Here is a 25,364-nt window from a genome sequence, read left to right on the forward strand (position 1 = left end):
GGGAGTGTGGGCACTGGGGTGGGGCTGGGGACAAGGGGTTTGGAGTGCAGGAGGGGGCTCCAGGCTGGGGGGTGGGACCGAAGGATTTGGAGTGCAGGAGGCGGGGCCGTCTCTACCATTTTTGCTGCCCCAAGCAAAAAAAAGCCGCCCGAACTGCCGAAGCAGGGGTGCGGGTTCTGGGGTGGGGTCGGGGATGAGGGGTTTGGGGTACATGAGGTGGCTCTGGGTGTGGGGGGGCTTAAGGTTGGGGCGGGGGGTTGGGGCATGGGCTTACCTCGGGCGGCTCCCAGTCAGCGGCACAGCAGGGCTAAGGCAGGCTCCCTGCCTGTCCTGGCTCCGTGCTGCACCCTGGAAGCAGCCAGAAGTTCCGTTACCTAGGTGGGGTGGGGCCAGGAGGCTCCGCATGCTGGTCTCGCTTGTAGGCACCGCCCCCGCAGCTCCCATTGGCCGCTGTTCCTGGCCAATGGGAGTACAGAGCTGGTCCCCAGGGCCAGCTGTATTGGCCGCTGCTCGGGCAGTCCCTGGGGCCAGCTGCCTGGGGCCACCAGAGCAGCGGCTGGTGCAGCTGACTGTGGGGCTACCCAAGTGGCTGGCTGCAGAGCCGCTCCAGCAGCAGCCGGTGTAGCTGTCTCCAGGTCTGCCTGAGCCACTGGCCCCAAGGTCGGCTACTTGGGAGGCCCTGCGGTCAGCCACACCGGCCACTGCAGAAGTCACGGAGGTCTCAAGAAGTCACGGAAACTCTGACTTCCACGACTGCCATGACAGACACTGAGCCCTAATGATAGAGGTCTATATAATCATGAATGGTATGGAAAAAGTGAATAAGGAAGTATCATTTACTCCTTCACATAACAGAAGAGCCCGGGGCACCCAATGAAATTAATAGGCAGCAGGTTTAAAACAAAGGGAAGTACTTCTTCACACTACGCAAGTCAACCTGTGGAATTCATTGCTGGGGATAGTGTGAAGGCCAAAAGTATAACTGGGTTCAAAAAATAATTAGATAAGATAATGGAGAATAAGTCCATTAATGGCTATTAGCTAATATGGTCATGGATGCAAGCCCATGCTCCAGGTGTCCCTAAGCCTCCAAAAGCTGGGACTGGATGACAGCAGATGGATCACTCAAAATTGCCCTGTTCTGTTTATTCTCTCTAAAGCATCTTGCACTGGCCACTGTCAAAGACAGGATACTGAACTAGATGGATCATTGGTCTGACCCAGTATGACCATTCTTATGTTTTAACTATTCACCCAACTCTAGAAATAATTCAACTAAGTAAAAGCTGTGTATTAGCTACTGAGCACAAGCAAATATTATCAAAGAAATGGCAAGTAAAAATATATTACAGCAAATATAAATTAATTGTAGAAAACCTTAGGAAAGACTTTCAAACAATAAACTATACTGTGCTTGCACAGTGTCTCCTACCACACATCATGAGGGTCAGATCATTAAGAATTTGTTTGTACCTCAGATCATTAAGAATATGTACCTCAAATCATTAAGAATATGACTAAACAAATAAAATTGCTTACATTTAACACTTCAGTTGCATTAGCATGTTGGAAGTACTGCATTTCAGATCAGTTTGGGGGTATATATCAGACAGTATATAAACTCTGGATCGTCCCTAAAGGATCTTCCTGAGAAAAGAAGGGTAAGCAGCCTATACCATTGAAAGATGAACTCTAACAGAATTATGTGCAGACTGATAAGTGAGGCCTGAGGGAGTTCTGTAACAAAAACAGCACGATAGGCATGCAGGAAGAAGTGGAACTTCAATACTTATTACATAACTGAGATACAAACTAGTTACTATTTGTGCCCCGTAAATCATAAAAGCCTAATGTGAGGACAGGGTATATTATTTTGAATAAGACATAGTATGATCTATACCTGTCCAATTAATTAACTTTGATTGTTCAGTCCTGGAACTTGAAAACTCTTATCTATTCTGCAGGGGAGTTCCTGCCCTACAAAGTGAACCCAATTGCCTACCACAATGACATCCTGTTAGAAAGACACTCCTTTATAACTGCAGAGTAGGATTTCAAGGTTGAATGACTGTATGTATCAGTTTTGTGTCTTTAGGCGTCAGTTTTACCTCCCACTTTCACAAGTTACTAGCTTCTACTGTAACAAGCACTATAAACTGATCTAATTAATAAGTACTTACAAATTTAAAACCACCAATTACAACTGACAAATATGTAAGCATATATAAAGAAAGAGCCCAGTAACATAATTTTATTACAACAGACTGAGAACAGGGAGAACTTTGACATATACTCAGTTTTCCCTTACTAAATTTCTCACAGGTGAAATACAGATTTGCTTATGTGAAATATATTCACCCTGTTTTTGTGAAATTTTGCCATTGAGAAAATGGCAAAATTTTATGCTCACAACCCTGATCTCTTAGTTGGTCATCATCTAGGGGAGCCTTGGATCACATTCCTCTATCCCCTCCAGTCCTACTTTGCTCATTTTCTAGGTCTTCAACTCTTGGGTGGGCAAAATTAGATGCCCTGGCGTGTTTTTTCAGTCAGCGATTTGCCCAGGACAGAGCTGTGATCCAATATACTGTACTTCATAGCAACCACTGATGCTGCCTCTAAGCTTCATGGACCTTGTTAAATATGTGTTTCAAAACACTTCTTAAACACTCTATTATTGGAAGCCAAATCCAGTAGTGAGGCGCTCAGTCAGAAGTTTAAGAAATACCATTATCTGCAATCATTATTATAAAAGGAGCAGAGACAGTTACACATTCCTTAAAAAGCCAAATGGACTATAGATAATTTCCAAAATGGCAGAAGAAAGAACACTTCAAAATTAATATAAAAAGACAAAAGCTGTGGACTGAAAATAAAGAAGCTTCAAAAGAAGCCTCTCTTTTAAAGGACTGATTGGGCAGCCTAGTACTATTGCTATTCTACTGGCTACAGTAAGATTATATGGTTCTTTGCTGTGTGTGTGTGTCTGTGTGTGTGTGTGTGTATGTATGACAAAGCACAGACACATTACACTAAATACTTTGATACAAGCAACACTAAAATGAAAGGGCTATATGTGCTCCTGCTGATCAACTTTTTGAATAAAACTGAAAGGTTTTATAATTCTATAGGGGTAGGTTGGAATCCATTCTTCATTCCATTGTTTGTCAAGGGTATTTTCATGTAAACCATTTCTTCCTATTAACTTGCATGAATGCAGTCTTCTGTTATAGAGCAATACAGATGACAATGTATAACTCAGTTACTGCTGTTCTTTCCTCTGCAGTTACTATTCCTCTCACCCCTTCAAAATGAGCAGCATGAGTTAGTAAAGTAAACTTCAATTTATGCTTCAGACATAGGCTCAGTTTTCCCATGTAGTATATTTTTAATCACTACTTCCATCTTACTTAAAGTTCACACACTAATTATTTTGAGATTACAGAAAAAGAAAAGATCTAGAGTACAATATGCCTTTGTAATTTTTATAAATAAAAGGTATGTTTTTACCCTAATAGTCCTCTCCTCACTACCACAAATTGTAAAATAACATTTTAGGAAATGTTTTAGCAGGATTTTACATCCATCATATAAAATGTCAGATTGTGATATAATCCTTATTAATTAACATTTTATTCTTACTATTGAAATACTGTCCATGGCAGCAATGAAAGGTTAGTTACAAAGGGAGTACTGACATTGAGATACGTTGCGTGACTAAAGAATCAATACTCTCTGTCACCGACATTTTATTCCTGCCACAAATTGTAGTGATAGTTCCACTACACAAGCCAGATTCACATGAAGCCCAACCAGCGTCAAACACTATGGCCAAATTCATCCCTGGCATAACTCCACTGACTTGAATGGAGTTATATCAAAGACAAGTTTGGCCCCATGGTTTAAAGAGATTAAAAACTAATACATGAGTTTTTATTAAACTCTCAGAAATATTTTTCAACTTAATGGAGATTATATGACTTTTAAATGTAACTACAAATTAATCAATCACAGATCTATTTTCTTAAACAAAGCAGTGCTCAAATGAACCCTTTTTAGCTATCTGTGTGTATGTTAGAGAGTGTTCTCATAAAAATTTCATGACATGCAGCCTGTTTATAGCACTTCAAATCCTCATGACACTTACAGAACGGTTGTGTGTGCCAAATCATGCAATGTGATTCATAAGTAAAATTAACCTAGCAGAGATGAGCCAAACAGTTTGGAAAAAATTTAGACCCCTTAGAGCGGATAAGGAGGGGCCATCTGCCACCAATAGGAAGGATGTATGTCAGACCTACTACTTTAGCAATTTAAAAAAAAGAGATGCAGAAGGAAGCATGGAGAGAAGTCCTCACAACCTTTAGCTTCATTAAAAGAATTAGATGGTCCTCACACCAAATACCTATCGTATATCTGACCGGTAGCTAAAGTAAATGTGACTCACTGTTTCAGAGTTTTTGGTGGGCGGGGGTTAAATTGCAATTCAAATTAACTTTTTAAACTATAAATTCTTTGGAGTATGGTAGTCATTTTCTATGTGTTCATGAATGCCTTGTACAATGGAGCTGCATCTTGGGTGCCCTCTAGGTGCTACCTCAACATAAATGTTTAATAATAAGCTGTGTTTCTCCCTCCCTGACTCATTTGCCACTTATGGGCTTATTTATACTACATTTTACACACAACCATCTTTACATTAAGGCCTGGTTGCCTCAAAGGTTTGGATAAGCATCCAAATCAAAACAATCAAATCTTCAGAGGCTCACTTACCATTACTTTAAATCAGTTTCTTGTGCCACCCACCCTTTCTGTCCCTCACTGAGTGATTACCCACAAATACTTGCCCAATTGGAAGATTACACTACTTACCATTTACAACAGTTTTCTGGCCCAGTTCCACCCAACATGATTTACACTACTATTTACTTTTCAATTTGACTTATGTATGTCAGACATATCCAAATTCCAATCATGGTCTTCTGCTCTTTTTGTATTTCACCTAGTATCTAAACTTCTTATCTCTGTAACATCATCTGACTCCTACCCATTCAGTGTGGTGCTTGGTCCCCCTATAATGGTGGTTGCTGGGCTACAGTTATAGGTTGATAAGTCTGCTGCAACCCTGGTTGACAGAGCAGGATCTTTCAGCTCAGGCAGTAGAGGCTCATACTTTTAGATCCTGAGGTCCAGGGTTCATTTCTTACTGATGATGATCCACCAAGGGGCACTGTGTTACACCTTAAAAATGGCTTTCCTATACCTGGATGGCTGTTGTCCAAGTTTCAGAGAGAACTCCTGCAGAAGACACTTACTGGGATTGGTTTGGCCAGTTCTGTAGTTTGTAATTTGTAGTAATTACAGTTATGTAATTAGCATAAAAATACAGTAAATTATTTAATTTTGCAAGTCTCTATGTTACATCAACTAAGTGTAAGAGTGCTCATTTAGAAAGAAAAAATACAATATTATAAATGTAACATTAAAATATAGATACAAAAATATCAGCTAAGTCCGTCGTTGTAACAAGTACTAAATATTCTTACAATGCCAGTTTTACAAACAGTAAGTCAAGTGCTGAACAAACAGAGTGTAGAGAAACTTGGGATTTACAGGGAGTAACTGGATTATTAACCCTTTTGCTTGAAGTTGACAAACAGTTTCATGTTATAAAAGTGTAAAACATGAAAAGGGAAAGGAGAAATGACTGCAACAAAGCCTAGGTTTTCATCATACTGCACTCTATTTCCGCATGTAGTAACTGAAACTTGTGACCATAAACACATGAACAAGTCACTGCACATGGAATTAACCATATACAGTATGGCACTGTCAAATCAGGTACAAATACATGGCAGCATATCAATACCATTAAAAAATAAGAGCTATATGTTTAAAAGTGACTCACACCTGAGACAAGGAGCCTGTCTACACAATGAGCTAGTGTACAGCAAGTCAGGATGTGAATCTACAGTGCACAATCTTATTGCACACTAACTGATTGCGTGGACCTTGCTACAGCGTACTGGGAGTTCTGTAATGCACGTTGCCATATTCCCATTTCAAATAGCAGTATTTCAAAGAACACTACAGAACTTTTAATGTGCTGTAGGAGGGTCCATGTGGTGAGATAGTGTGCAGCAAACTCGTGTGTTGAAGATTCACACCCTCACTTGCCACACATTAACTCACCATGCAGACAAGTCCAAGGTTAGCACAACTTATACAGTCTTACCCAGGGGTAGATTCTCTTTTGTTTCACCTGGTACAGCTGCTGCTTATTGACACAAGCCTCTCCATAGCTGCACTAATGTATGGGATTCACAAATAATGTGCCCAACTACTGGGTGGGGATTCTATTAATGTGCTCTTGTATGTTCTTGCCATGATTTAGCAGACACAACAAGTGGATACTGAATACTGCTGTACAAATGTAATTTTAAAAGAATGATTTTTATTGATGTCTCAGTTGGTTCTGGAGATATAAAAGCTGAGCTAAATAAGGAAAGTTTGGGTTTGGGTTTAGAGGGAAATTTACAAATGAATTCTGTTGCCATCAAATAACTCATATTTTATTTGTATACATTTTCTGGGGTAAAAGTTGTCTCCCTTATACCTCATTGTTGCTATAACAACATGTTTTAAGTGTTGTCACCAGAGCTGGTCAAATAGTTTATAAAAATTAATGGACACTTTTGCAAACAAAAATGCCAAGTTTGGTTTGCTACGATTCGTGGAGTTGTATTATTTATTATGAATAGGTGTTCAGACAACTGCTGGGCATTTGTGAAAATATTTGTGAATCCTAAAGTTTGGCAAATTTTAGCATAAATGATTATTTGTCTGAAAATTTATACCGAAATATGTTGTTTACTATTCATTATTCATCCTTTAAAAAGTGTTTTCGTCAGCCAATCAAAGCAGAAATTATATCATGTATCTTAGCTGTTCCATCACACAATGGAAACAATGACTAGTCAAAGTGAACAGTTTGTGAACAACTCATAGTCTGAAAGTTTGGAGTGTTATAGCTGTGTTGGTCCCAGGATATTAGAGAGTGAGGTAATATCTTTTATTGGATGAAGTTCTGTTGGTGAGAGAGACAAGAGACACAGAGCTCTTCTTCAGGTCTGAAAGCTTGTCTCTTTCACCCATCTTGTCTCTCATAGTCTTAAAGTTATTAATCTAATTATTCAGCAAAAATTTACAGATGACAAATATATTTAAAGAAAATCATCACTGTATGAATATTTCAATAGGCAAATAAGTGGCTAAATTAACATTGAATCATATGCATAATGAATAGTTCAATCAGCTCTGGTTGTCATAGAGTAAACAGCTTCCCCTCCCTACATTACTATTTCCGATCAGATCCCTTAGGAAACTTCAGGCAGTCCCAGGTATGAGAGGTTCAGTTCAAGACTCCAGCCTCTAATATAATAATCAGGAGATTTTATCACAAACCTCTGACTTCTTCCACCTTGCCATTGAGTCAAAAGAACTAGACTCTGATTTCTTGCTACTATTGAACATTTGGTAGCAATTATTCCTATTAATCCATCTGTCGCTGATGGAAATTCTTTGCACCCATCTCTATGCAGTACTGAAACTCACTGATTTAGAAGCAGTGAAATCATGATAACATTTTGGATTTAAATTACTTGTTTAGAAAAGTGCTTGCTCAGCAGCAGTAATGACAGGCTAATGTGAAAAGTAAATCAGTAATAACAAAACCCACATTGCAATCCCAATATCTGCTAAAAGTTAATTGACATTTACCTCAGATAGTGGCTACAAAAAGTAAATGCACTCTCAAATGCCCAGATGCATGTTCTTGGAAAAAGAAGGATCATTATCATTTGCTTTGAAGCCCAGCAAAAACATTAATCAAATTTGTAGCTGCAGACAACCCATGATACTGTGTTCCTTTTAGGCATTCTTCTCTAGGACATCTATTCCACCACTTTGTGTGCAGAAGGCTAATACATTCTGTCAAGATGGCTGATACCAGCAATCTGAACTGAATGTTAAATGATAAAGTTAGCTTCTATTCTTTCTTAATACCATCTTTACAAGGTTTATGAATCAAAAAAATAACCTGTTTAAACAACATTTTGTGTTGACAGTCATACTTTTTTGAAGTGAGTGGAGTTATTGAGATTTACACCAGTGTAAATGAGGGCAGAATAACTCTAATAGATCAAACCAACGTGATGGAACTAAGCACTTCTAAACTTGGAGTTTCAAAATCCAAATCAAAACTTCCTTCAATTCAAATGCATTCAAATTTGGTATTTGGATTCAGGCATTATAGGTTCAAGGCAAGAGCTTGTATCCAAACCTCAGACTAGAGGTTTTAGTTTGAACCATCTCTAATACACCCAGTTGTACCATAGAAACAAATTACCTTTCTGCCACTCAAATACTCCATCAGAAGCCATGCTGTCACATCCAACATGACAATCCATGTCCTCATTCCTCAGGCTCCCTTCCACTGGTCAGTGGGGAGGACCAATGCGAGTTACTACTGACCCACTCCCGTATTAACTTGTGCCAGAATGTCCTACGGGCCTAGGAGAGTGTGTGTGTGTGTGGGGGGGGCGCCGGGGGGGGGGTGAATTATGATTTGGAGAGAAGCCATTGCCCTTCTCCAACCCCAGACTATTAAAGCAATTGAGCATTCAGAGAGGGGGTTCTGCAAGGTTAGGGGAAGGGACAAGCATTCCATGAACCCCACATTAAGCTCTGCTTCATGAACTGCTGATAAATTCCTGCTTTCCAGAGGCTGTTGACTTTTTTGTATCTGTCTTTCTTGGCTATAAGAATATAGCTGTCTTCTCCTTGCATAACTTCACAGCCATTACACTAACCAACCATACACCTCAAAAAGTGCTACCCTCAAAGTAGGCTGATCTCCAGTACTTTTTCTAATCCAAGGTCTTAACACATTTCAGCATCTACAGGCAACAAGATGCCTTCTTTACTGTCTTTGACAGCTCTATACACCATGCCAAAGATACCCAATATTTTTAGTGAATACTGTATGCTCAAATCCCCATAGCTCATTGGAAGTTGATCCAAAAGTAAATTATTTTCTGATTTTATTTTTCCTGGGAACCAATGACTATGAGTGAGTCAGGATCATTATATATGGAAATTTATAATATAGACAGATGCAATCAAGCAGCACAAAATACCACATAATGCTCTCACTAGTTCTCACAAATTATAATCTTGGCTAGGTTTGAACCTGGAAGATGGAAGAGTATTCTTGGTTTTCTGGATAGCTTTTCCTTCCACCCATGCCCAGTGTTTATTACTGTCCGTTTGCAGGGGTGATGAGATGTGGGATTCACAGGCCAAAAGCTGCATTATGCCTTAATAACAACTATTAACACAAAACCAGACAACCCTTTGCAAGCAGCAGGTGTTGCCAATCTGCTCTTTAACACACTGTAAACTCACACACATACACACAGTACAAACTTAGCCTCTTCCTAGTGTTTACTGTTATTTGTTAGTTTAGTAACAGAATTTTCTACTGAGCCTAAGCTTTCTCCTGAGCTTCGCTGCTCCTGGGTTGTTTTATTCTCTTTGGGATTCCTCTATCCCTGCCCCTAATTCCACCTGCTTCAGGGAGATGTTCAAACCTTTTATGCTCTGGGTTAGATCTCATAGGACCGACTTAGTCTGGCTCCCAGTGTGAGTCAGTGTGGGTCTTGTGGAATTTTTTAAAATGTATTATAGGAAAGATCCTTCAAGGCAAAGTGCCTGGACAAGTCAGCCTCGGAGTCTTTGGAATCTGAGAAGTTAGAGATTTCTTCCAAGTAGGGAATTTGTAGCTAGGACTCGGCAATGTTTCCCCTCTTGTCTCTTCAGGAAAAGCAACTCCCTTACACTACTATCTTCTTTCATCCTCTTTCTCTTCTACCAGACAAAGAGCTGAATTCAATTTGGCATTTGTGATGATGGAGGCTGAACAAGAGGAGTACAAAGAAAGGCCTCAGAGGAAACTGTTAATCAGAGCAGTGAGTTTGGGCAGGAAACATACTGGAACGCACATTGCTACACATTAAGATGCTTCCCTTTGATTTCAGCCTAGAAACAACATACACCTACCTCCTCTGTTAACAACAATCAGATCCTTTGGAGGAAGGGTTGAATTCTCCTTTCAGTTACTGTGATGCATCCTCATTGCAGTCACTGGGGTTGCACCCAGGTGACTGAGAACATTTAGTCTATGGGCTATCTTTAAACAAGTTTAGTTTGAGAAACACCAATAAAATCTGAGAATTTGAAGGTAAAAGTGAGAATTTTAATAAACTATTTCCCAATCTGTGTCCCTGGCATACAATGTTTAGCACTTTTATAGTGCCTTTCATCACCAAAGATCTTTACAAACATTACCTAATTAATCCTTGAAATTCCCCTGAGATGTAGGCAGAAACTATACCACGTGATTTAGCTGTCCAACCACATGAGTAACAAATAGTGATTAGTTAAAGCATTTCACAGTTGAAGACACTAAGGTTAAGTGACTTTTCCAAGGCTACAGAGGGAATCCTTGTCAGACCCTGTATTAGAATTAAGGAGTTCCTGGCTCCGAGTGTAATAACTAAAGAGGGGATTTTTAATCTCTCATCATTTATATTTAGACATTTATTAGTGAAAATCTCTTGGTCATACAATCCTGTACTTACTCAACCCAAATGCATTCAAACTATAGCAACAAGAATCATGCACATAGCTATATTCAGCTGGTTCACTGTGATTAATCACTCAGTTCCCATAAAAAGAACAAATATTTCTCAGAAAGGAGATAACACATTTTCTAATTACAGAAGTGTAGCTCTTAAAAGGTATCTCCTCTACAATTCAGAGAAAAAGCACGCCCCCTAAATGTCTTAAGTTTAAACAGCAACAACCCTCTGGATGATTTAAAGAAAGCAATTGTTTTTCCTAATTAATTTTAATAACCAAGATCAAATAATTTCTGCTACAAACTTCTAAAACGTATACATAAAACCAACTTAAAAGTGTAACGCATCCACCTGCCATTACAGAAATGCAAAATGGCAAAAGTTGAATATGTTTACCTGACTTCAGGTGCTGGAATTCCTACCACAATGCAGTCCAACTGCACTTTGGTTCCTTCAGGAACTTCTCTGCTTTTCAGTTTTTGTGTAAAGCGTGGTGGCTGTCCGATAGGCTCCTCAAAATATAAAGATGTGGGTGCTGTCTCTGTTGTTAATTCTGTACTTTCTAATTGATTTATAGCTTCCAAGTTTGCCTCCTGTAGATCATTTGTTTTTTCAAGTATATGCTCCGCTTTATTATCCAAGTCTTGAGGTACTGGAATAGAAGGTCGTTCTCTCTTTTCTGACAGCTTTGGGAAACTAGGGCTACCTTCTTGAGCAGCCTTATTTTTAGATTCAAGTTTGCTCCTGTAGTTTTTGCATGTTTTAGGTCTTATTCTTTTAGAATTATGTGCTTTGAAAAGTGAAGAAAGCTCCTCAATAAAATCTGCTGCCTTGTTTAGGAATTCCTTTTTGGATTCTGCTTCAGAACCAAACTGTTGTTTCTTTAGATCCTGAGTGCTCTCTTTGGAACCTTTTGTTTCTGTGACATGATCCAGGCAAAAGTTTGAGTGGAGACTATTGTCTGAAGTTGGCAAAACTGTGGACTGGGCCACTTGTTTGTTTGAAACTGTTTTTCCGCAGTTTTTCACTTGATCAGAGCTATAATGTACATGTGTCTGTTGCTCATCCTGTTTTTCAAGTGGATCTTGATCAATTGCTTGTCTTGCCAGATTTACACTTTCATCTAATTCTTCTTGGCTCAAAAAGGCAGAGAGATCTGGAAGGTCATCTTGGCCAGCTACTTCCTCTGAAGCCCCAGAAGTACTGCCATAATGGAAAGTATGGGGAGATGCTTCTGATCTACTTCTTTCACTGTTCCCTGGATGTCTGGTTTCAGCTAAATAACTCTCTCTCAGAAGTTGAGATATTGAAGTGGAAGATTCTAAACTGTTGTCTTGCATGCTGTCAACAAAAAGGACAAATAGGACCACACCTTATCAATAGTAAATTAGTTGCCAGCACAGAATTATAGGCGTCTGAAAAGCAGAACACAAAGTTTTTAAATTGTACTTCTGTACTAAATTTTTCTTGTAAAAATGGCCTCTTTTTATTAAATAGACCTGTTCTTGTGTATATTCAGAGTCAGATCTGCTGACTTTGTTAACTAAAATCAGTTTTTATTACTTTTGACTCCTATTAGACTTGCAGAGCTATTCTATTCCAGGTAATAAGTCAAGAGAATTGTTAACTAATTTCCAGTTGTAAAGCCTTTATGATTGACTATGTGCGAGCCAGCAAGAACCCACTTTGACTTTTAGATTTGATGCTGAATTTGTAGGACTGACAATTAGGAGAAAAACAAACAAACAAAAACAAACAAACAAACAAATAGCTTTACGGTACTTTTAAACTGAGCAAATTTGGTTTGAAATCACTGAGAGTCAATAAGTATATAACCCCACAAAGTCAATTTTTGGGGTTAAAAACACTCTAATGGCAATTTTTCATTGAAAACTCATAGAAAATAATATATTAAGTACATAAGAACAGCCACACCAGGTCAGACCAATGGTCCATCTAGCCCAGTATTCTGTCTCTAACAGTGACCAGTGCCAGATACTTCAGAGGGTATGAACAGAACAGGGTAATTTTGAGTGATCCATCCCATCATCCAGTCCCAGCTTCTGATAGTCGGAGGCTTAGGGACACCTGGAGAATAGGGTTGTGTCTCTTAACATCTTGGCTAATAGCCATTGATGGACCTGTCCTCCATGAACTTATCTAATTCTTTTTGAAACCCAGTTATACTTTAGGCCTTCACAATTTCCTATGGCAATGAGTTCCACAAGCAGACTGTGCGTAGTGTGAAGAAGTACTTCCCTTTGCTTGTTTTAAACCTGCTGCCTACTAATTTTATTGAGTGACCCCTAGTTCTTGTGTTATGTGAGGGGGTAAATAACACTTCCCTATACATTTTCTCCATACCATACATGATTTTATAGACCATTATCATATCCCCAATTACTCATCTCTTTTCTAAGATGAACAGTCCCAGTCTCTTTAATCTTTCCACATATGGAACCTATTCCATGCCCTTAATTATTTTTGTTGCTCTTCTCTGTACTTTTCCAATTCTAATATATCTTTTTTGAGATGGGCTGACCAGAACTGCACTCAGTATTCAAGGTGTCAGCATACCATGTATTTAGAAAGTGGAATTATGATATTTTCTGTTTTATTATCTATCCCTTTGCCAATGGTTCCTAACATTCTGTTAACTTTTTTGACTGTTGTTGCACATTGAGTGAATCAGGGAACTATCCACAATGCCTCCAAGATCTCTTTCTTGAGTGGTAACAACTACCGTATATACTTGTTCATAAGCCAAATTTTTTTAGTAAAAAAGGGAAGCACCAGAGAAGGGGGTCGGCTTATGAACGGGTATAGAGAGGGAAAGGTGGGACACAGCCCCGCCCCCAACAGAGGGAGCAAGGAGAGGCAGCACAGCCAGCAGAGCCAGAAGGGAAGAGGCGGGGCCAGAGTCTCTCCGCTTCTGGCCACGCTACTCTCCCCCCAGCCTCTGAAGCAGCTGCAGCTCCGGGGCTGGCAGGCTGTGGCCGCGCTGCCCAGCCTGCCGGAGCACGCTGTGGCTGCGCCGCCCAGTCTGGCCCGCCAGAGGAGGCTGCGGCTGCGCCACCCAGCCTGCCGGAGCAGCTCCAGACAGGCCAGAGACATCCTCCTCTGGCCCTCCCCAGATAAGGTGGGAAGGGATGGGATGGGGAGAGTGTGGGGGTCCCAGGCTAGGGGTGGGGTCATGTGGGGGGTGGTCACAGGGGTTACTCCCCTGACTCCCAGCTTCTCCCCCCCCCAAAATTTCCCCACCAGTTGCTGTCCCGGCCCGTCAGGGTAAGCAGCTGGCGCGCCGGGACACTTTGTTTACTTAGGTTTACCTCCGTGCCTGCGTACGCTCGAGGTAAACAAACCATCTCGGCCCACCAGCAGCTTATCCTGATGGCCCGAGAGCCAAAGTTTGCTGACCCCTGAATTATAGGGTCGTCTTATGAACGGGTTATAAAAAATTTCTATTTTTACTTATCCATCTTGCGGGGGTCGGCTTATAAACGAACTGGCTCATGATCAAGTATATACGGTAATTTATCCCCCATCATTTAGTAGGTATAGTTGGGATTATATTTTCCAATCTGCATTACTTTACACTTATCAAAACTAAATTGCATCTGCCATTTTGTTGCCCAGTTTAATGAGATTCCTTTGTAACTCTGCAGTCAGCTTTGGCATTAACTATTTTGAGTAATTTTGTATTGTCTGCAAATTTTTCCCGCTCACTGTTCATGCCCCGTTACAGATCATTTATGAATATGTTGAACAGGACAGGTCTCCATACAGACCCTTCGGGGACCTCGCTATTTAGCTCTCTATATTTATTCCTACTAGGGCTGTCTATTAATTGCAGTTAACTCACGAGATTAACTCAAAAAAAGTAATCATGATTAAAAAAATTAATCACAATTAATCACAGTTTTAATCGCACTGTTAAATAATAGAATATCAATTGAAATTTATTAAATATTTTGGATGTTTTTCTACATTTTCAAATATATTGATTTCAGTTACAATACAGAATACAAAGTGTACAATACTCACTTTATATTATTTTTGTTATAAATATTTGCACTGTAAAAATGATAAACAAAAGAAATAGTATTTTTCAATTCACCTCATATAAGTATCTAATTATCGTGAAAGCGCAACTTACAAATGTAGATTTTTTTTGTTACATAACTGCACTCAAAAACAAAACACTGTAAAACTTTAGAGCCTACAAGTCCACTCAGTCCTACTTCATGTTCAGCCAATCACTAAGAGAAACAAGTTTGTTTACATTTATGGGAGATAATGCTTCCCACTTCTTATTTACAATGTCACCTGAAAGTGAGAACAGATGTTCACATGGGACATTTGTAGCCAGTCTGGGGTTCCATCTGCCAGCTCCTGCCAGCCGGGGTCCCAGGCGCCGGCCCCGCTCAGCCCGCTGGAGTTCCGTTCACTCAGGCCGGCAGCAGGCTGAGCGGGGCCGGCAGCCGAGACTCCGGCTGGCAAGGGGCCAGCGGCCGGAACTCCAGACCGTCAGCGGGCTAAGCGGGGTCGGCGGACAGAACCCCAGACCGGCGGCGGACTGAGCGGCTGCCGGTCTGGGGCTCCATCCACCGGCTCCTGCCAGCCTGGGTGCTGGCCGCCGGCCCCGCTCAGCCTTCTGCCGGTCGGGGGTTCTGTTCACCCAGGCCGGCAGCAGGTTGAACGGGGCCGGCAGCCGGGACCCCGGCTGGCAGCAGCTTGCCAGTAAAAATAGGCTCGCGTGCTGCCTTTGGCATGCGTGCTGCAGGTTGCCGACCCCTGGCCTAGTCCCTACTCCTTACCATGGAGCTGGCTGGGCATGGGGAGGAAAGCACATTGCCTGTTTCCATTTGAGGCTGTCGGAGACAAAATCCCTTACAGAGTGTCTCTGGAGTGGGGCAGCTTCCTATCACTCCATTTAAGGCTGAGGCTAAATGTTACAATCTATCTCTTTGTGGTTTTATACATGGGAATGGTGTGATATTTTACATGAATTGTACAAGTGTAACTAACAGCAGTATTTGTCCCACTTATTTGCCTGGGCAAGTTTGTTATCCTGAAAAGTTCATTATCTTTAACCACAATGTCACTCCATTTCTATGCTCTCTGTAAACCTAATGCATTGTCCATCAAGACCTGAAGAGGAAGGATGTATTCCTGTAGAAATATGAGCACAATGGATGGTCACATGAGGAGATACAAGTTGAAAAATGACTCGATAAGGCCAAACCCTGTCATCTCCTGCAGTGAAATAAAGGTAAGTGCTTCATAAATTGATTGGATGGAGGAGATATATGGAATCATCTAATGCTGGCTAGTCAAGATTTCATTTATATAGATCTATTGGGATTACAAATTTCTCATTTCAGTGTGATGTCTATTCCCACGGTCCTCATTAATCATCATGCATTTTTTCTGCACCTAGACAAAACAAACAAACAGTTGTGTTTCTGTGTGTTTCTTCTGAATTTTTGTGCTGGGGCTTGTGTTTTTCCTCTGGATTCTTCATACAAAACATTGAAACACAAATAAAATGATCTCTAATTCCCTAAAGAAGTAAAATTCTGATGTCTGTTAGGGCACTTCAGCCAGTCATAAGGAGGAACATTTGGCTTAGCAAAAGTAGTTGGAGAATGTACACTAGCAAAAGAGTACAATAAATAGGCATCTTTCAATAACAAAAAAAGGAGCATTAGTTTGAAAATATAATATAGCAGATATAATATTTTGGTCATGCAACTTCTTCAGGAAGATCTGTAATAAAAATAACAAAAACCAAAACATTAAAATACCAAGGGCTAGATTTTGACTAGCCATAACACAGTCACATAGGGGAGTGCAAAGTGTCTCCCCTCTCATGTGGCCAGACTAGGGCTGCTTGCCTGATGGCTCAGACCTCAGATACTGGGGGAGAGCTGAGGCTCTGTACCTAACACTGACCCCTGTAAGCATGTGGGCAGGAAATAAGCAAAACGAAGACTCCACCCAGCTATGTGCCAGCCATCAAATCTGGTCAGGCGTGAGATAGGAAAACAAACAGTACCCCAGAAAGGGGATAAATTAACTTTCTTCCTCCTACCCATCAGAGCAGGAGCGGAGCACAGAGTTCCTCCTAGGATGGTGCATCTAGGCATATCTTCATTCATAGGCTGAACATAAAAGCTCAGTCTAATCCTAGTTATGCTTACATTTTTCTTTAGAGATCATTCAGGGTCAAACTGTTGTATCTAACTCTATTTTCTATTTTCAGCTTGCCTAGAAGATAATTCTTTTGTTCTATTTTTAGTAAGGTAGAAGTTGGCTGCTAGTCAAACATCACACTTTGAGACAGCATTTGGTTATCTAAACTCAGAAATATTGTGAATAATATGATAGCTAGAGTCAAATGAAAAAATGCTGAGTTTCACCAAGGACTTGCTTTGAGAAAATCGAACAACCAAATTACAAATAAGCCTTGAGAGATGTGCAATTTATTTTTTTTTATTAAAAGAAGTTGTACTCTTCAAGCACTCCACAGAGCAAAGTGATAAAGAAGTACATCTGGGTAAGCTAAAGCTGTCTAGATTTCAAAACTAGAAGAGAACAACACAATCTCTATTGAGGTCAAACACACAATCTAGCAAGATCCCTGTGTTGGACAATGATAGAACTGAATTTAATTTATTTACTAAAATACCTATACATCTCTTACATAGTTTCTTTTCAGCAATCTAAAACATATTACCAGAGCAATGATTACAATGTTAAAGGCTTGATTAAAAATGAGTCTTAGTTCTTATATTGCAATGGTAGGGACTACAGAAGAATCTGAACTGCAAAGTATCCAGATTTGGATCCAGTCTTTAACGTCTCCTTTCTGGCTCAAATTTCAGGATTTTAGTTTGGCCTGGTTATGTCTTGGGGATTTCCCCTTCATTTTTCTCATCAGAATGTTGGAACAGCCAAAGAAGAGTTTGCCCTACACAATCTATTCCATGCTTCATGGTGAACCCAATGCATAGCGGGATAGAAGTTTGGGAGTTTAGTCAGTGATGTGTGAGATACCCATACGGTGCTGATGTGATCAATAAAGCTTATACAGAGTTATGCATATCTCTATTTAGACTCTGTGACTTGACACCCCTCCCCCCCATCCCCAGTAAAACGCTACTCAACAGAGACCGTCTAGCAGGGACACAATAGACTAGATTTTCTCAGGTAAATCAAAGCACCAAAACCTTAGTCAAATTTTTTAGTGGAGATTGGAAAAGAGAGCATCTGTTTTAGTAAACCAAAAGTCAACAGGAGAAATTGTGAAGCTACTTCTAAATAGCTTGTTAGTGATATTTAGGATGGAAAATGGGGAGATAAAACCTGATTGTCTCCACTGACACAAGGACAGAGTCTAGCAACATTGACTATACATGGTTCTTCTGTCCACCTTGCTAATTTGGGTTCAATTAACTGGATAAACACTGACTTCCAAAAAGCCTACATTTCTGCCAATGTTCTGTTGTTAGCCAAGTGTCCTTTAGGGTAAGATATACCACAATGCTCGAATTGGCTTCAACAACTCGATTTTGGCAATGGCTTGACCTAAATGTCGTATGTTCAAAGCAAGGGGATTCCTAAATGACGGGAGTCTGTCCCATGAGACTGTTGTGTGCCAATTCATTTTATATAGTATGGAGTCACTTAAATTCATTCTCTTGTTGTCACTGAAAGAATCCTGAGTCTTGTTGAGATAAATGATAGTGAAATCTTAGCAAATAGGGAGAATTCTTGGACACATTGGACGCAAGTCAGCTCCTGTGTTTGGCTAGGAAAAAGTTGAATGCCTGATGTTACAAGCTATCTAATAATAAAGTGGTAATCTGGAAGTGAAGCATTCAAACACCTTCTTTGGCATTCAGTCTGATTTTAAAATGAGTAGATTTAGTCAACACATATCATTCCTGCCACTTCTAACTCCCATTAATAGAATATGAAAGAAACTGAGGTTTAAAATCTCTAGCCACAGAATAACTAGCAAATTGCTAGTTTGACCTTTTTTCTTGCATATTGAAATTTGTGGGTCAGATGGTTAGAGGTTGAGAATTGGTGTTGCTCTGTTCATGTCACACAAGTTGAGGACCTCTCCCTGTATTTCTACTGCTTCGGTTAAAAAATTAAAAGTTTAAATCATTAGTGATATTAGATTATATCCATCTCCAATTAATTTAATTGAACATAAGTCATCCCTACCCAATTTATAAAATGTAACATTAACCAAACACAAAAACTTCAACACTAAACAATTAAATTAGTTATTAATAATTAAAATGATACATAGGCCATTAAAAAACAAGCACAGAGATGTCACATGTGATCTTTCAGATATCTAAAGATCACAATCGCATTCCCACATGCTTGTGGGAATTGTCACATAACAGTTGTCCTTGTTTCTGTTTCCGGTTACTGCCTGTTGATATGTTAGACAGACTTTGAGACTCCAGACTCATGAAAGGTTAGGCTGGAGATGGGGAGTTAGGTCAGCTGTGTTCTCTGTTCCTAAGACTTTTTAAAAAAAAATTATTATGGAAAATTACTTACAAGAAAATGGTCTATCACTCAGTTTTAGACACAAGTAGTAGTTTTTAATCCAGTTCCCACACCAATTGCAGTTAACTAAGTAACAGAAATCACATTTCAAAATACTGGCATGAAAACAAAGAAAAATAAAGGAAGCTTCCCAGTTCTCAGAGAAAGCAACAGCTTCTGATGGGAAAAATACCTATAATAATAAGTGGGTTAAAATGCAAGTCAGTCTATTGCTTCAGATATATTTTTCTAGATAATTTACTTTTCAACATTCACATGTTTTAATATGCCCCCTGCTTTGTTTAATCTATAATACATTTTAGAATCCCTAATAGTTACAAACATCATTTGATTGGGAGGCTAAGAAATTCTTACAAGTGTTTGCTCATTGTGACATAATTTTGTAAATAATAATTTAAATATCTCCACATACTGTTATTCCAGCCTTTGGGTTGTATGTAAGTATCTAGTTTCTCATGGATTTTTTAAAAATTGCAGTTATAACTGACGTAAGTAGAGGATCTATGGAGAAAACACTGACTCCCTTTGGGCCGCTACTGCTTCTACTGAAGTCAATGGGAATTTTGTCATTGACTTAGATTGGATCAGAATCAGGTCTTTTGTGTGAACAAAATCTAATAAAAAAAGGTCAGAGTGTTATTGCTGAACTGTGGAGGACAATTACATTTTTATTAGTGAGTGCTGACACATTTCTTCAGAGACCATTCTTATGAATATATATTTTAAGCCCTACCCTTGAATATTTATTCACCTGACCCTCAATCTCACTGTTACATCAATGGGATGTCTAAGAAAGAAGCAATGTAGAACTTTCAAACCTTCATGAAATTAAAAAAACACATACAAAATTTCCCCTTTCCTTTATTTTGTTCTTTTTTAAAGCTTCTTTCATCTTGCCATATATTAGGAACAATATTCATGGTATTGGAGTATGGTCACAATAAACCACTTTCGTGATTATCGTGCACAACAGATATTATCCCTGGTTCAAAGTTTAGATGTGTAGTGCTGTAATAAAATGAGAATATTTAAGACCCTCTCTTACCCTGATTTTGAGTTGTTTTTGCCTTCTCAGCACCTCTCTGGACTGCAAAGCAAACAATATTTTTGAGCAATACTAGCTGAAGTCAGATTGAAATTTAAATAAATTCAGGATTAATTTTAAAATGTAAAACTGTTAAAGATGAACATGTTTTCTAAATTAGCTATTACTTATCAGAAGTCAGCATTAGTGCTGCAGTCTTTGAGGGCTGGTGTAGTTGTTTTTCCACAGCCAGATGTCTTTCTCTCCTACTGGGATGTGAGGCCGGAACCAATGTCAATGGGCCTTAAATATAGTATTGTACGCCCTAATACTGTAAGCCTTTTTTGACTCAAGTAGTCCTTAATCACCTGGACAGTCCCATTTACATCAAAGATTACCCTCATAAGAAAGAGCTTGTATAACTGGGCCCAGAGATGACGCATAACTGTGGATAGTGGGGGGAGGAGCACAATTAAAACATTCGGGGGGGCGGTATGTGACCACCCCATGTGTTGCCTCTGCCTCCATCCCCGACTCACATCAGTGGGCGGTCTGCAAAGCAGGCAGCGGGAAGTGCTGAGACTCCAGCAGCAGGGAGGAGAAGCTGCCCCTGTAGCGGATAGGGGGAGCTCAGCCAGCCTCCCTGCTGCTTCCTCTCTCCCCTTGCTGCACGGACACACGGAGAGTGCTGCCGCTAGGGGGACCCACTTCCTTCTTGCTACTGGGCGTCCTGGTGAGAGGCATCCCGAGAAATCGGGCGGGAGGGCACATGACGCCTACGTGCCCCCCTCCCACACGCATCGCCTCTGATTCTGGACCCATAGTTTATAGACTTCGAGATTTAGCACTCTAGAGCTGTGTGAACAATTGATTTTTCTGTTTGCTGCCCAACCCAAAATACCATAAAGAACATTCATTTTGGGTCTCTCTAAAACAAACAAACAAAAAAATCAGTTTTCTCAGTGAAATGAAAAACAAACAAAAATTAATTTTGGGTTGATTGAAACATTTTGTTCAACCTGAAACAAAACATTTAGTTTCATTTTGGGATTTTTTAACCCTTTAAAATTAGTTTAAACAAGTTTCAAAACAAATATCAAAATGTTAAAAAAATATTTAAAATGTAAAAAAACAAACAAAATGTTTTGTTTAGAAACTTGTATAAAAATGGTTTGAATTCTTCTACATTAAAACCAGTTTTTTTCAGATGAAACTATTCACTGAATTCAACACAAATTTTTGAGTATTTTTGCTCAACGCAAAAATGCACTTTTTGGCTAATAAAATATTTGTCCCAAAGGTTTGCACAGCACTGCTTTGGTAAATCCCAAGGGAGAAGAGGATGTTATGTATAGATACAAAACAGCCACAACTATAAAGCAAAGTAAGAGTGACAAAACTTTGTGCTCCTATTCTGGCTCCCTTCCAAACATAAGGAGACTTGATTTGGTGGGTCCTCTATGCCCAGAACTATAGATAAGCATTCCAGGCAGAAGTTAAAGATCAGAGATTGTGGCCCAAATGTTTTATTGAATATGTAGCCTGATTTAGCCTCAGTCTTATCCACCTCAATTCTCTATATTATTCTTGCTAGTATTAGGACTGATCAATGAATGGGAGCACTATGCATAGGACTGAGGACAGCCTGAATACAACCTTAGTTCATGTCTGAAGCCAAAACTTAAATGTTAGTGCTCAGATATAATTTTAATATATTTCATGTGTTCATTGTTAGGCTGACACATTAAGATACCCAACAAGGTACTGTGTGGTATTTTACATTATTTAAACAATGAGCCATGTTCTGCTGTGTTATACCATGCACACATGAGGGCATTATTCAATGGGGTTGTACTGGTATACCTGGAGGCAGAATTTGGCTCACAGTCTGTATGATAGGGATGGACAAACTCAGTGGAGTTTGAGATTTTTAAAGTCGGTTGTCCTGTTTTTTGGGTGTGCAAACTTGCTTGAGATCACAAACCTTTTCCTCTTGTAATTTAAACCTCTGATTTCTTAAGCGAGATTCAGTTTAAATAAAAGAACAGGAGTACTTGTGGCACCTTAGAGACTAACAAATGTATTTGATCCATGTGCCAGCAATGCCCCTCTGCCATGTACATTGGCCAAACCGGACAGTCTCTATGCAAAAGAATAAATGGACACAAATCTGACATCAAGAATCATAACATTCAAAAACCAGTAGGAGAACACTTTAACCTGTCTGGTCACTCAATAACAGACCTGAGGGTGGCAATTTTGCAACAGAAAAGCTTCAAAAACAGACTCCAACGAGAAACTGCTGAACTTGAATTGATATGCAAACTAGATACAATCAACTTAGGCTTGAATAGAGACTGGGAATGGCTGAGCCATTACAAACATTGAATCTATCTCCCCATGTAAGTATTCTCACACTTATCAAACTGTCTGTACTGGGCTATCTTGATTATCACTTCAAAAGTTTTTTCTCTTACTTAATTGGCCTCTCAGAGTTGGTAAGACAACTCCCACCTTTTCATGCTCTCTGTATGTGTATACATATCTCCTCAATATAAGTTCCATTCTATGCATCCGAAGAAGTGGGCTGTAGCCCACGAAAGCTTATGCTCAAATAAATTTGTTAGTCTCTAAGGTGCCACAAGTACTCCTGTTCTTTTTGCGGATACAGACTAACACGGCTGCTACTCTGAAACCAGTTTAAATAAAAACATTTTCTAGTGAAAAGGAAGCCTTTCCTCCTGCCCGGTCTGTCACAGGTGGATGCCTTATTTGCAATAAATAACCTGTATTTTTCCTCATTAGATTTTTTTTCTGACTACTTTTCTTCATTCTTTTTCCCCACAGTCCTGCTATGTTTGTTTTTCTCTCTGCCTGTTGTATGCTCCATTTTCACCACAATTTTTTCACTAAATTTTTCTTCCTTTTTTTTTTTTTTTTTTTTTTTTCCTAAGCAAAATGTGAAATCAATTAACATTGAAGTTGTCAGACTTTCAAACTACAAGATTTGAGTGGGTTTGAAATTAAGCAAATGAGTTTGCCCATCCCTGCAGTACATTGCTTATTAAAACAAGTAAAATATTAATTAGTATAATGGCCTGATTTGTACTGATTTACTGATTCAGACAATGGTTTGTGATCTTTGACTGCATTACACAATTGTTCTTTATTGTTCTATGTAATTTTTAAATCCCAAAATCTTACTATAGCATTACTTATAAAAATGTACTTACCCTGCTAATGCTAGCTGTTGGCAGGAAACATTGAAGGTCTGTATAATTCCTTTGGTCCCATAACAAAACTGTTGTAAAATTTTAAAAGAATGTACAGGAATAGTACCTAAAAAGTCTGAACTATGTTGTGTCATGGTCTTTAACTATGATAGACTATTGTCTATAAAAGCTTGCTCCTGAACTTATTGTAGAAGGAGTTTTTAATAGCTTAAATAAGTAATTACTTTTGGTTATCAGTATAAATACATTTAATTTTATTTAATTTTGATAGCACTCTCTGAGGAAAAAAGAGGAAAGAAAATATATCCTGTACTCATGAACCTTTAGGAAGGCCAGGGGAAAGAGTAGAGTTGAAGTTTATGAAATTGGATCCTTTAACATTTGCTGATTTTTTATTTAGTTTACAAACCTAAGAGCTTCTAAGTAAATTTAAACCTAATGACGTGAACAAAAATCTGCTGATAAAATGATCAATTCCCTTAACATGATCTGCATAATACTATCCTGACTAAGCAGATGAGCTCAAGAGCTACTCTATTCTCTTTTAAATTATGCATTTAATATAATTCAAGATGTACTACTGATTACTGCTTAATGTTGCAATATATTGGGCCAAACACTTGCCACTGACAGTCAAATGTCTTTCTGAGTGAGGTGGGGCGGGGGAGAGAGCAATGCCCTTCTATCTGGAGTGTTTCTGCAGCTGTTGTGTACATTAATCCAGAGAGCAGATCTCCCAACACTAAATATAGCCAGCAGTGTCATTTTACTTGAAAAAAAAAAAAAGAAAGTATTTAACCAAGGAGTCATATTAAATTAGGCCCGATTTTCTTTAAGAAGGAAATGCAAATTACTGTATATTGGTGTAATCCTAGCAATTATAAAGTAATCATTTCACTATATGGTAAAATGGGGAAAAACAAAAGTAAAATTCCTGCAAAGCAATTTTCATGTCATTGCTGCCTTCTGTTTATTCTTCCATCGGAGACAAACAGGCTGAGGGAATTTAGGAACCCCACCAATCCTATTCAAGCTCTTTATGATCCTACAGGACATTGTTTCTCTTTCACTCTAACTCACATGCTTCAGTGTAATTTAAATCAGATAGTTTAAAAGTGATCTGCTCCCTGCATATTTCTGATCTGCAGTAAGTAGCACTCAGGTATACATTTTCATTGACCCTCTGTGCACCTGTATAGTGTTATCAAAACACAGTAACGATCTAAAGTAAAGACATTACCTTTTTCAATTCCTCCAGATGTTGATGTCCAACTCTGGCACTCAGCAGCGATGCAATTATCCAGAAGTATTAAATTAAAGTTATAGAAGCACAGGAATTCTTCAGGTCCTTAGGAACAGAAACAACTAGGAGTCCATAGGTGAAAGGAGTTAACCTTAGTTATAGTGAGGATGGCTGTAAGAAGCCGGATAACCTGTCACCACCGGAGCAATAGCATTTGTCAGTTTGCAGGTCCCAAGTTATTTTGAGCAGCATAAACCATGTGCCTTTGAAACATTCCACCTCATTGGACAGGAGAATATTGAGCAAAGGGATTCCACTGCTATAACAGCACCTATGGACAGCTATTCAATCTTTCCACCCACAAAACTGCTCCTGCAGATGCTTATGCAGTCTTTTGCTGATTCAACCATGGAAATATATTTGCATTATATTAATTTCCTCTCGACAGAGAAGTTTATATTTGATAATAGGAATGTCATAATTTAGCCTTTTCATTTACTGTATTTGTTACGGTCAGAATTTATTAGAAGTGTAAGATTACACTCACAGGGAAATCCATCAACATGTAA

At 39.2% G+C, this 25,364-nt stretch overlaps 1 protein-coding gene across 1 annotated transcript in view; it reads right to left on the bottom strand.

Moving 5' to 3' along the window:
• The window catches only part of MYPN (myopalladin), a 97,203-nt gene extending 72,255 nt beyond the window's left edge, over positions 1 to 24,948 (bottom strand). The window contains exons 1-2 of the mRNA XM_026650890.2: positions 24,793 to 24,948; positions 11,097 to 12,041 (exon numbers count right to left, since the gene is read on the bottom strand). Of these exons, the coding sequence (XP_026506675.1) occupies positions 11,097 to 12,040 (944 nt within the window). The 5' untranslated portion in view covers position 12,041; positions 24,793 to 24,948. The remainder of the gene's footprint in view (positions 1 to 11,096; positions 12,042 to 24,792) is intronic.
• Positions 24,949 to 25,364: the final 416 nt, after the last annotated feature.

Source organism: Terrapene carolina, unplaced genomic scaffold, assembly GCF_002925995.2.
Source record: "Terrapene carolina triunguis isolate 2854851 unplaced genomic scaffold, T_m_triunguis-2.0 Scaffold95, whole genome shotgun sequence".
Classification (NCBI taxonomy): domain Eukaryota; kingdom Metazoa; phylum Chordata; order Testudines; family Emydidae; genus Terrapene; species Terrapene triunguis.